The sequence below is a fragment of the Xiphias gladius genome, chromosome 21 (assembly GCF_016859285.1).
Source record: "Xiphias gladius isolate SHS-SW01 ecotype Sanya breed wild chromosome 21, ASM1685928v1, whole genome shotgun sequence".
In the NCBI taxonomy this organism is placed as follows: Eukaryota; Metazoa; Chordata; class Actinopteri; order Istiophoriformes; family Xiphiidae; genus Xiphias; species Xiphias gladius.
Genome location: NC_053420.1, coordinates 31302398 through 31315424, shown reverse-complemented (window position 1 = coordinate 31315424; position 13027 = coordinate 31302398). Strand labels below are relative to the sequence as shown.

Below are 13027 nucleotides of genomic sequence, written 5' to 3'. Positions count from 1 at the left end.
GATTGGCCTGACCTAACTTAGCATACTTTTTAAATCATAATTTTAAAGTGGCAATCTGGATTCTCCTACAAATAAATGTCCGTTAAGTCACTATCTGTTGCCGAATGAGGTAACACAATGGTGATTGAGCCAATGGCCCAATGATGAAAGTACTGCAATATTCCCATATTTGCAGTATTATTAACTGGTTGTCTGTGGCGACATTCCCCTAAAAATGTTGTATTAAGTTACTGCTAATGCAAACTGAACATTTCCAACTGCTAAAGCTTCGCATTAAAAGCATTTAACTGGTGAAACACGAGTTGACTTTTATTAAAAAGTACTCACAGCAAATGCAGTGTGTTTGTTAGTGAGCTAAGCCATTATCGCTATCATTCATCAAGACTGCATCTACAAAACAAAACAAGGGTCAATTTAAGCCTTTTATGGACAGTGGATCAGTTTGAAATATTGCCGGGAGTAATGGAACAAGAAGGAGTAACCATAGTAATCAGTTAAGTGAAGAGCTGCAGGCGACAGGCTGCACACCTCCAACGTCTCAGTCACACTCGGGCCGTGTGCAGGAGAAAATCAGATCACGGTTGCTCACAGAGTGATGGAAAAAGGACAATTATCCCCTGACTACTTTATTCAACCGACAATGGTTTGTTTTGCGACGCTCGGAATTATGTGATCTGTAGCACAGCATTTGCTGTTACCACCAGTAACTACAGGTGTCGCCAAATCAACCAGGACTGAAATCTTCCAGAGTGCCACGGTAACTGATAAATTATACCAATAATTTCAACCATCGAGGCTTATACGTAAACAAGGCTTCTCCATATAAGTAAACTACACATCATTTCCACATCACATGAAAAGTGTCATTCAGACATGTCAGCAACATAAAAAAGAGGCTCACACTGCTCTCCTGCGGGATTATTATTTATGAGTTGATTTAAGGCAACGGTTTAACTCTCATTGTTCATAATTAGTTCGCTTAATTGAACCAACAAACTCTAATAACAAAACAAAACCAGCAGTGGAAGAAATATTCATAGACTCTTGCATCCAGCATCTCATTTGTGTAAACGTATGAATTTTCATTAGCAATTTGTACTTCAAGTAGCCTATTAAAAGTAAAGGTATTAATCATGCAGAAAAGAGACACCAGATAGCGTGGTATAACACGATATATTATATTGATGGATTATTATTATTGATGCAATAATGTTTAAGTATCATATTGTAGTTGGTTGACTTAAATTAAAAAATACAATATTATCTCTGAATTGTAGTAGAGTAGTAAGCAAGTCATCACGGGAGCTCTCTATTTGAAGCACAGTAGAGTACTAGAAATTACAATCTTTTGATTCGACCCAAACGCAGCAAACTGGGTGGCCCACCCTCGTCGATTTTTATCCTGCTGCCGCCATTTTGCCTTAGTCCGAGTCCGGCTGCGGCAGTCAACGAAGTGGAACGAGGTTTTTCCTACATTACACAATTGTTATAATCTTTTAAAATCTAAAACTGGTAATTAACACCGCATACTTTGTTTACACAATATATATAGCTGTATTGTAGTGTTAAAATACAAAGGCGAATATTAGGGTAATTACAAAATATTAGCCGTTTTAACATTGAGCTAATGCTAACGGTAAGGTCGGGAGAAATTGGTGGTTTAGGTAGGCCTCTGTTGTTTAGCATAATCTTAAATAACCCTAAACCGCACGAGCGTAGTGTGCCTGGAGTTGAGAATGAAACACTAAATAGATTGTTACAGCATTCTGGCAATTGAAACTAGATAGCCAGGCTAACTAAAAAAAATCTAGAGTCACATCAACATTTTTCTAACGTTTCCCGAGTAGTATCTTTCCATCACTGCTGGGAATCGGTCGTAGTTCGTCCCAGCTAGCGTTTGGCTACTATTTATTATTCAAGAGTAAGTATGTGATTGTTTTCTTGACTGTCTTGGTTTTTAATTCTTGACCATACATATTTTGAACCAACACAGAAGGTGACCAGTGAGTTGTGTTATTGGCCAGGAAACGTCGAATGTAGTTAGTTCCTTCTGACATGTTACCTGAAACTTGCGCTAATAATAACGACAGTTGTGGTTGAGGCCACATTAAAGTGTTTGTTTTACTTGTAATGAGGGTTAGTAAGTTTGTGAGCCGTTCTATCTTTTTATTTCCGTGTCAGTGCTATTTTGTAACTTTAGACTGCATTTTTCCTGTTACTTAAGATGGACGGCAGAGTTGTTCCTCAAGCTGATCGTCATACTCGAACAAGGGCCTCCATGCCAAGAGTAAATAAACAACCCAACGGGTATGGACTCCGGGTTATTCCAGTTTTAGCTGTACTTTATTCTGGATTAGTTACTTGAAACACGGATTGATAATGCAGAGTAGGGACAGCGAGTCTGTCCAACAAACTGGATCCTTGTTAAAACCAAATTCCAGTTTGGCCCAGAGTCATTATTGGAAGCATATTTGTATCGTGATGCTGTACCTCTGTATGGAAATGTCCCATTGTCTCCTTTGTATTTGTGCACAATTGTCTGTTTCTTAATAACCCCTTTTTCAGTTCCCTGGGGAGTGTTTTTGATTGGTTTGTAGGTTTAAAATCATCCTCTTGGCCCTTTGTGGGATACCTGGATACGGATAGCTTGCCCCCCATGAGAATACATTGGCAGAAGATTTTTTTTCTCTTAAGCATTGGTAATCAACAGCTGAAAATCTCTAGAAGCTTGAATATCCTGCCCATTTTTTTCTACTGCCATCACCCCAAATGTCACCAAGTGGTGAAAATGCTACCAAGCCCAAGAAGAAGCTGAGGATTTTTTCTACCTACCCACATTTCTCCCCTTTTTGCCACATCAGTTTAAGCTTTTTTGGATCTATTTTTTATTTTGTGGCTGTTTATGTTCCCTTCTTTATTCTTTCATTAGTTACACCGATTAATAAAAAAACTATGTTAAAAAAAATATCCCCAAAGGACTTGATTGCATCCACCATCAGTAATATTTAGCAGTCTGGCGGAGATAAAGATGTCTCAGAGAAGGGATGTCGTAGGAAGACAAGTGTCTCTGGGCGACCCAGCCCCCTTTTCTTCTTATCTCATGGATCAAGTGTTCCTTCAGGACTCCATACCACCACGGAGACACCCTACCAGCAGTGCGCTCAAGAGGGAGACGACAACACAGCCACCTCAGGTAAAGGTGGAGTTATGCTAAAACATTGCTTAATAGTTTGGTAGTACAGGTGAAACTACCTGGTTTAAGACCTGAAATCTTACGGGCCATCTGAATGGAAATTTCTTGAAGTGTGTATTTAATTCAAAGAAAAATACCATCACTGATAGGTCAACACATTTCCCTGTTTTATTTCTTTGTTTACATCTCATTTCAGACATTTTTTTCTTTCTCTCTACTTATTTTTCAGTTGAATCTTACTATTAAGTAAGACTTTCTGAAGTATAGAGATTTTTACTATTTGATAGGACGGACTTTAAAAAATAAGGACTGTGCTGAAAGAAATATTTAACTTAAAGTCATCTGACAAAAAAAGCAACAAAATAAGATTCTCTCACCAATATTTTTGCTCCTCCACATATAAATACAGGCAAGTGCCTGTCAAATAAAGCATATGATGCTACTAGTGATTTGCAAGTTCCACAATCTGGTGCTGTGTGTCATCAAACAAACAGACATTAAGTCACACCATTGTTTTTATGAGACTTTTGTACTGATGATTGCATTCAAGTCACAGAAATAGTTCAGTTTTTTTAATCAGATTACTGTAAAACTTGTTTTAAAAACTCAGTGGCTTCTCTTGTTCTTGTGTGATACAAGATTATACTTAATTTGATTAATAATCCCAAATGTACAAATTGGAGCAAGTCATGTTTACATATCAGCCTATTCTGTGTAGAAAAAAACACAGGCCTCTTCTAATAACTTTATGTGTGCAGACATGTTTGATTTCATCGAGAATTGATTTAACGGAATAAGGTTTTTCTTTTTGATATATGGCTGTGTTCTGTGTTTTCAGGGAGATTCCTGTTGGTCCTGAAGAGAACCATCGGCTGGGTTTAAAGTTCGTAGCCTCATCACCTCCGCCACTCAAGGCATATACCAGCATTACCATGACCAACCATGGAGATGACTGCTACTTCTTTTACTATTCCACCTGCACTAAAGTAAGCAAAGTCTGAGCACAAAGCTCCCACATACATGCAAAATGTAACCAGACGGATAGTGACTGGTGACCAGAAGGAAGAGTATGGTCTTATTGCTTTTCATTTATTCTGCAGGGAGATAGCTGCCCATTCAGACACTGTGAAGCAGCAATGGGCAATGAGACAGTCTGCAACCTGTGGCAGGAAGGACGCTGCTTTCGGACCATCTGCAAGTTTCGTCACATGGAAATCACAGTAAGCAAAATTTCAGCTTTAGTTTTAAACTGAAGGAAGTTTCGAAAGCTCCTTCAAAGTTTGCTCAATCGGAGTTCCACTCCTGCCTCTGGAGCTGTTGGGAGGAACACTTAATGCACTGTAAACGGCAATCGCACAGCAAGCCTATCAGTACGCTGCATTACGATGAACACCGTTCATACAGGTCCGCATTAATATGAGACTTCAATATTTTCTGTTCAGTCATCATGCTATATCTTGCCAGGAAAAACTATAACGTGATTTGTAAGCAAGAGTGAAAACAGAAATTTATACGGCGTGGATGTATTATGGCAGATTTTATGGACATAGATCTGATTGAGATGTGATCAGGCCATCTCCACCATTCATGCTGTTACATGTTGTTTACCCTGTGCATCAAAACAGAAAAACCGAAAGGAGATACCTTGTTATTGGGAAAACCAGCCAGCTGGCTGCCAGAAGCCACACTGTGCCTTTCTCCATGAAAAGGGCCGCCACATTGATGGCATCTTCGTCCCACCTGATAAAAGTGAGTGGACTTTGTTTGCACAAATGTAGAAAACTGAAATGTAGTTTAAGACCATTTTACATTCACTTGTGAAAGGCTGTAATGATAATCACTGTAATTCTCCCAGGTCTGAGCAAGAATGAGGAACAGCTACTTGAGGAGCCAGCTCCCCCAACAACTGCCCCTCTCCCCACTGCAGCCAATCCCCAGCTCAGAGGGGTCATTAAGACAGAAACTCAGGAGCCAGTACCAAGCCCCACGCACCCACCAGTGGTAATTAATCCAGCAGATGATGATGAGGATGAAGATGGTGAGCTGGAGTTTATCTCAAAATTACTTATTTGTGTCTTCTAACCTTTCTCTCTCTTCTTAAAATATTGTTTAAATATCCCTGCCTCAAATTGAAACACATTATACCCTGAGGTCTTTACCAGTTGTGTCTTTATGTTTCCAGACCAGTTCTCAGAGGAGGGAGAGGATGGCAAGGTTGGTCCTTCTCCTAGAAAGCTACCCAAATCAGGTGAGACTGGAGCCAGACACGGAACATTTGAATAAAAATTTGTCATAATTTGTGGCCAAAGCTGTTATAATTCCAAATTCTGCGTGACCTTTATGGATTGACTGTGGGATAATGGGATAATGTTGTGTCTCGGCAGATGACTCACTGAATTTTGGAGTGAGCACCCTGGAGGAGATCCGGCTGAGGAAGGCACTGAAGGCCAGCATGAAGAGAGCTGGTTACCCCATCCAGAGTGCTGATACCTCGGCCAACGGAGAGAAAGAAAATATCCAGTCATTTTTTCGACCAGGCCTATCTGAGGCCAGAGATGGTAAAAAGCAAGAACTTCTGAGGGTTTGAATTTCGGGAATCGGATACACAAGCCTGTATCATTCCTCCCAATTTCTGCTTATTTACTAATTTCACATATCTTTTGGTCTGATGGAATTTGATTTTGAGAAATTTTGTCAATTGATGAATTTGCCCAAAATAAATAATGCTATCATAAACATTGCATGTATGACTGACGAAATGTCAGTGCCTAAAAATCTTGGAAGCAGAATCTTAAATTGCTGTTTCCCATCAGATGATGAGGTGAAAGATGGGTTTACAAGCAAAGATATCTGGTGTGGATGTTCCCTGCTTGAAAACAAAACATGAATGTTAAAATTTAACTTATAAAAAATTTAAAAAATAATAGATAGCATAGTAATCATTACTTTCACTCATAAAAGAGAAGTAAAATCATTATTATCCTGTTCTCAACCAGTATGTGGTTCACTCATAAAAGAGAAGTAAAATCATTATTATCCTGTTCTCAACCAGTATGTGGTTCCTCTTTGAACCTAGGCGCACTTGTCTTTGAAGAAACTGGGAGACCAAGAGGCAGTGTGACTGAAAGGCTTGGAAGGAAAATGCCCAACACTGGTAAATTTCCACTCTTGTTACACCACAACATTCATTTTAATTGGGTATGTCCCGATCAAGTGGCTTTTTTTTTTTTTCTTCTTTTTTCTTTTTTTTTTTACCTCTGATCCTGATCTGAGTCATTTAATACTGAGTATCTGCTGATATGAGTCATGATCCGATACTTGTATTTTCCTACAGTAGCACATTGCACACTTCAATCACATTAAAGTTATTAAAAGTAATCCAATGTATATTCTTGACAATTGAATAGCTCTGCAATGCATTAAGAAGAAAAAATGCCTGCATCCAAGCTCTTAATGTTTATTTATTTATTTATTTATTTATTTTACAAAATAACAAAGTAAACAAACTAAAAATATTTTTTGTACGGCTCATATCACAATTCCACTTGGAAGTTGTGTAACAACTTAACTTTTAACATTCACACTCATAACAAATAAAAATCACAATTCACACAAAATCACAATAGTGCAGCATTATAGTGAAACTAATATACTAAAAATGAACAACAGAAATCTCGAATTCCACTTAAGTCATGTAGCAGCTTAACTTGAACATGGTTTAAAAAAAAAAAAAAAAATCAGTTTTTTTACCTATTGTAGAAGCAGCATTACAGCAAAACCTGAATATCAAAATAATAAAATGGCAAGGCACTCTTTTGTTGTCAAGGAATTCCAGTTCTTAAAGTGCTTTTATTAGTGCTGCTACAGGGGTTTTTCCTCTCTCTCATTCAGTTCATTCATTCATATAAACTATTAGTCTCACTTAAAAATGAAGTGAAGGTTCTTTTTAGGAAAATTGGCGTATTTGCTGTGTTAGGGGAAACCTGGCTCCTCTTCTCATCAATGACATTTGAGACTGCACTTAAGAGTCTCTTGTTGTCCACACTTGTGTAGGGGGCACAAAGAAACTTAGTTGCAGTAACAGCCAGTGAGGGAAATTGTGTAGCATGTGCCCTCCAGTACTGTTGTGGATTATCTGATGTTGGGATGGTTTGCACTGTGAGGTAACTGCGAGGTGCTCGCATACCTTCTCTCCACGAACGAAAACCTACTGCTAGTTCTGGGCTGGTGCTAGTGCTGATCCGGAGTTCCTTCAACTTGCGAACCTTCCAAGAAGCAGTTTGCTTTTCCACGGGCTAGAGAGCCACCATAGAGCTTTGTCATGGTTAACGTCTTTATACGTCTCCGCTTTCCCAACACCGCTGGAGCCAAGCAGGGTACTCTGGCCAGGACTAGCAGGAGTAGTTTCCCTGCCATCAGCAGCAGAGCTGCAGGCATCCTCTCCACTGATGCCAGATGCGTGTTTCAGAAAGACTGATATTTTGGCCTGTCTTTCAGATGTTTGTGGTTGACATCTGTCCATCTTTGATTGTAAAGAGATTTATAACACTTGTTGGAAAGCTTTAACCATCAAACTGTCTCTCCTCTGCTCCGCTTCGCTCCATAAGTGTGGGGAGGGTCTAAGCCCCTTCTAGAGGGAACGGCAGGGAAAACACAGCATAAGCACAGTTCTTGGTTCTATACCAGCAAAGTGTTGGTGCTGCTCTCACACCAGTTGTCCTGGCTAAAAAATAGATAAATAATGTGTACTTAATTTAAAACATCATCCAATCATTAACATAACTAAATCTACATTAAAAATAACTATGAATAAAAAAGGAAATTAGCTTAAATGATTGATACTGGTGACTTACATTCAATTAATTATAACGCAAAATATATCATAGCATTTAAAAGGTACATTTACTTAACTTCCCTGTCTTTGTATCTGGGATCCACTAAATTGGCAATGCAGTAAAGTGGCTCGGCCTCAACCTGGCTAAAGTGTCTATTCACTGCCTCTAGAAAAATGCTTTTCATTGTCTTGATTCCCTTGGCAGTGCTGTGATCTCGAGAAAGAACACCCCAAAGGACCGTTATGGCAGGAATCATAATAATAATGATAATCATTATAATAATGGTAACAGTACAGAAGCTAATGACTTATCCTTGCTATAGATGTAAAAAGTGGGAAAGGTTTCCAGCTAAAAAGGAGACTGGCTGAGCGTCTGGGCAGAGTTGTGGATGAGCAGGAGCCATTAACACCCCCCCAGAAAGGTGAGCATTGTGAAATATCAAAACTAGCTCACAGGTATTCACCATGCATCATCTGCCGCCTTTTAGTCAAAATCATGCTGGTCATAGAAGTCTAGAATTAATATGTCTGAACTGTTTCTTTCTTCTGCTTCTTTAGTTTTGAAGCCTATTAAGGAAAGACTCGGATTGCCTGCTGTTCATGTTGCACCCACTCAACCAGGTAAGACGCCTGAAAAATATGAGAGGTTACCTTGACATTGTCCATTATTTCGTCTGGAAAGAATAATCATGCACATTTAGTAAAATATTGTTTATTGTTGTGCCCCTACTTTCTGAATAGCTGAGACAAAAATGGAGTCAAAGAAAGCTCATGAGCAGATCCGCATCAAAACTCTAGAGGAGATCAGACAGGAGAAGGCAGCAAAGTCTCAGAGCGAAAATGATGGCCTTTCGGTTGTGTGTCCAGAAAGCACAAAAGCCATCACCACTAAAGCCACCAAGGGTGATAAGCAAGCCATCGCTGTCAGAGATGACTCAATTGGCCACGTCAAAAACTTCTCTGAGATTCTTCGAGCCAAGAAGAAAGGGCAGGAAGAGCAGCAGGAGTGGAACCCCAGCCCTAAAAAGATGAAACACACTGTGGAGAAAGCTCCAGACAAGAGCCAAGCAGATTCCATCATGGTGGAGCCTGTTCCTGACACCAAAAATGTGGGGAAGGTTAGAGTAAAGACCCTGGAGGAGATCCGCAAGGAGAAGGCAGCGAGGATACAGGCTCAACAGACCTTGGAGCCTGAAAACAAGAAGAGCTCTGATACTGAAGAGAATGGTGCTAAGAAGCCTCGCCTACTGCGCATCAACAAATTGGCTTCACAAAGTAAGACAGCATTATAATTTATGTAGGTCCCTGTGTGTTGACACAAGGAATGTGTGCAGAATTTTTGTTAGCTCTACTGTTGTAAATGTCCACTAAGAATGTAAAACGGTTTTGAATTTGCTAATCCTCATCTTACATACAATGTTTTAGAGTTTAAAATATACATTTTATGTTGACTGCAGCAGGCAACGTCACAACAGAGAAGAGTGCTGAAGTGACAGCGAAGCCACTGAAAACTCAAAGTGCTGCTCCTGGGGTATGGCCCTGAATACACCGCAGTATTGGCCGTTGTCGCTTGTTCTTCTGTTGACTATAGGTGATGGTAATTTTCCTGTGTCTTTTTAGACCAGCCCTGCCACAAGTAACAATGTCAAGGTCAAAACGTTCGAGGAGATCATGCGTGAGAAACGCCTTCGCAAGCAGGAAATGGAGGAGCAGGATAAAACCTCAGCTGAAGCAGACCCTTCTCAGAAACAGACTGCTGATTGGACCCTGAACAGGAAGGCTCCTGCTAAAGACAGTCTTACATCACCAGGCTCTTCATCACCTTCCTCCACCACTCTGACCCCTGACACTCAAAAGCTCTCTGTTCGTAAACTGATCCCCCTCAATTCCAAGGCTGCTTCATCTCTGAACAGCACTACTACTCCCGGTACAACAGTTGCTGCCATTACAGCTGTGACCTCAGTTCCTGTGAAGCAGAGCTCTTCTCAAAGTGAAGGTGAAACTGAGTCCCACTCACAGAGTGCCAGCAGCTCCAGTGAGGTCCCAGACAAAAACACAAGAAACTCCACTGCACTGTCACCAGCCAAGCAGTCCAGAGCAGCTCCTCAGGGTCCCACTGAAGAGGCTCCTACTGCTGATAAAACACTGAACAATAATCAGAAGAAATCTCCAGAACACACTACAGACACCAAAGGTACCTCACCTCTAATGCTTGTAATACATAGTTCATTTTGCAACCCACATTTCTATCTGAGTGCTAAGGCAACCCACCTTGGCCTCAGGTAAGCAGGGAATACTTAGCGCTTATTCCACATAGTACCATCTCTGCATTTACATGCACTTGAGTGACCTTACAATTGTTAGCATACTGCAGACACATGATGTCTTAAGTGTCATGTAAATGAGAAACTCAGTTTTCCTTTTTTGGGGCATGGGATTTAGAGAAAGCTGATTGGCTGTGTATAGACATAACTGGGATTCAAACAAGGTTTCTTTGAAGTTTGTATCGAGTCCTCAGCACAGGAAAGATGAAGCACTCATTCTCTTCATTCCATATCCTTAAAACTTTGCTTCCCTTTCAGTGAGGCCCAAACTGAATGTGAAGCCATCTGTCATGAAGCCTGCAGTGCAGGTGAAACCAGGACAGAAGAGGAGGGGAACAGAGCGATCTGCTGTTGCTGCTGTGAAACCTCTGAACAGCACCTCCACAGACTTGGAAGAGCCACTGCAGGAGACAGTATGCAGAGATGGACAGGTAGGCAGGACACTCTGGGCCAGTAGTGGTGAAATTTTTAATCTCTGTCCAGAACAGAAGCCAAGACCATTTCTTCATTCATCTTTATGTTCACCTTTATAGGGTTTGTAGTTTGTTTTTTTTTTGTTTTTTTTAATTTTTTTTGTATTCTTAACATTCTGTTTACACATTTCTACTCAACAAGTACTTAATGTTGACATTTTTGGTGAAATTTTTTTAATACACTCCTTTATCCTGTGTGTACCCCTGTTTTTTTATCCTGTTCCCCGATGTATCTGGTCCCTTTTTTATCAGCCTACACTTAATTGAATTGTCATGTCAATTTAAGCAAAATGCAAAAGCAGCAAAGTCTGGTGGAGATTCTAAACAATCTAGTACTGTAAATGACTTTCAATGACTTTTGATTTCAGGTGTTCCCATCCTCCAGTGCAGAGGCTCAGCTGAGCTCTGCTGTTCCCTGCAGTCCCAGCACCCTAATGGACTCAAGCTCCAGCTCTAGCCCACTGAGAGAGGAGCTCCAGACTGTCCCTGTCTTTAAACAGAGTCTGAGCCAGGAAACCAAGCCGACCATCAGTGTTGCTACTTCCAGAGAGGCCTGTGCTGTCCCCCAAAGGTAAAGGTCAACAGATAGTTTAAAACTTAAACATAAAATTTAGACATGAACACTGACTTATTGGTAATGTCAGACTTTACAAAGGATAATCCCAGTAAAAGATGATGGAAGTTGTTCCGGTGTGATCTTTTTTTGTGGTTCCTTTTTCTTTTTTTGCATGTGACATAAATCCAGCATTGTCAGTCACTAAATAAATAACAAGTCTCTTTGCGTATGTCAGCCCAATCCTGAAGTCTCCCACTCAGCCAAAGGCACGGAGACAGAGCGCGGTTGTGAGCCGCACCACCTCCACCTCCAGCGCTGCTCCCTCCACCTCGGCTGTGGACGACTTTGAGGACCTGATAAACGAGTTCACTGATGACCATCTGGAGGAAGATGTGGACCCTGGTATCGGAGAGGACGACCTGTTACAGGAACTGTCAGACATGATTGACAGCTGAGGGCTCCATCGAGCACAATCATCACCCTGCCCCAATTACTCACCTACAACCTTGTCTTGTGATTCTGTATTTACAAGTGAACAAAGACCATCATCCAACATCCACCATGGAGCATTTTTAATGACTTTGTTTTTCCCTCAGTAGTGCAACTCGTTTTAAGCTTTAGGTTCATATTTTTTGTTCTTTACCTTTTAGACATCTTCTCTCATATACAATCTTTTTTTCATTTCCTGCCCATGTGATCATCTTATGGCCCAGGCTTTATTCTGCGGGTTTTGATTTTCTTTATCATGTTTTTGAGCAATGTCCAGAATTTCCTTGGCCCTGAGAAGTAAAAATGAAAAAGGCTCCGGTACTGGGAGAAATTGTTAAGAACATCATGAGATTGTCAAGAATTCCTGGATGATGTTAATTGTTGGGAATGATGAATGCCTCACTTTAGAGAGAAGTCATATTTGTATACTGAGTATGCAACGGGAAGACCAAGCTGAAAATAGAAATAATGAATACTGCTGCACTTAACAGTAGCCTGCCCCTAACTACTTGTGTTTTTGTTTTTAAATTTATGAGTCGATGAGACTGTCGTTGCTCAGCTAGTTCCCAGAATAAGACATTTAAAAGTATTGGTTTTACTTTAATGCTGACCCCATCTACAAAGCAGCAAAGGTCAGAACCTGAGAGGAGGTTATGGCTGAAAGGATTTTACAAAATCCATCAGTCATGTTAAGGTGAGAATCGTCTTATCCTTCAGGTATATGTGGTTTATAGATTTTTCCACTCAGATCTTATGGAGTGCGCCTTCAGCCTGTGACTGTCCCTCTCAGAGTCGTTTTTATAATGTTTGACTGAAATCTGTGTTTATTTTTTAACCAGTTCCTTTATTCAGTGGGCAAACTTTGAAACACCTAATCTGGGATAAACGTTTAAGCATTCTCTGGTCTTTGTCAATGAACACCTCAGGGACTGTTTCTGATATTTGTATGCTCTTTATATGATTAACAAACACTGAATTTCATTTCGACAACGCTGTCTTTAGTTTTTTGTTTGTTTTTTTCGCTTTTGTGCTATCGTTTGTTTATCTGTGTGATCTTAGATGAGATCAGCTTGTCGTCTTAATGTGTTTGCTCTTTCCTGACCCATTTCCTCAAAATTACTGTTAAAATTGACTTGTACAAATTGCTGTGTAAATAAA

The 13027-nt window shown here is 40.2% G+C and overlaps 1 protein-coding gene across 7 annotated transcripts; it reads left to right on the top strand.

The window, feature by feature from the left end:
• The first annotated feature begins 1395 nt into the window (after positions 1-1395).
• On the top strand, positions 1396-13027 carry zc3h11a (zinc finger CCCH-type containing 11A). Of its 7 annotated transcripts, XM_040159330.1 has the most exons (19): positions 1404-1512; positions 1848-1921; positions 2225-2307; positions 3122-3193; positions 4032-4179; positions 4294-4413; positions 4819-4942; positions 5049-5231; positions 5376-5441; positions 5578-5751; positions 6270-6347; positions 8351-8449; positions 8586-8648; positions 8769-9302; positions 9485-9558; positions 9648-10221; positions 10610-10782; positions 11193-11395; positions 11616-13027. In XM_040159330.1, the coding sequence occupies exons 3-19, from the start codon at positions 2225-2227 to the stop codon at positions 11833-11835; spliced, it is 2988 nt and encodes a 995-aa protein (XP_040015264.1). In that variant the 5' UTR covers positions 1404-1512; positions 1848-1921; the 3' UTR covers positions 11836-13027. The 7 variants fall into 7 exon arrangements, with proteins under 7 accessions (XP_040015263.1, XP_040015266.1, XP_040015267.1 ...); XM_040159329.1 differs by lacking the exon at positions 1848-1921 and having other exon boundaries at positions 1396-1512; XM_040159334.1 differs by lacking the exon at positions 2225-2307.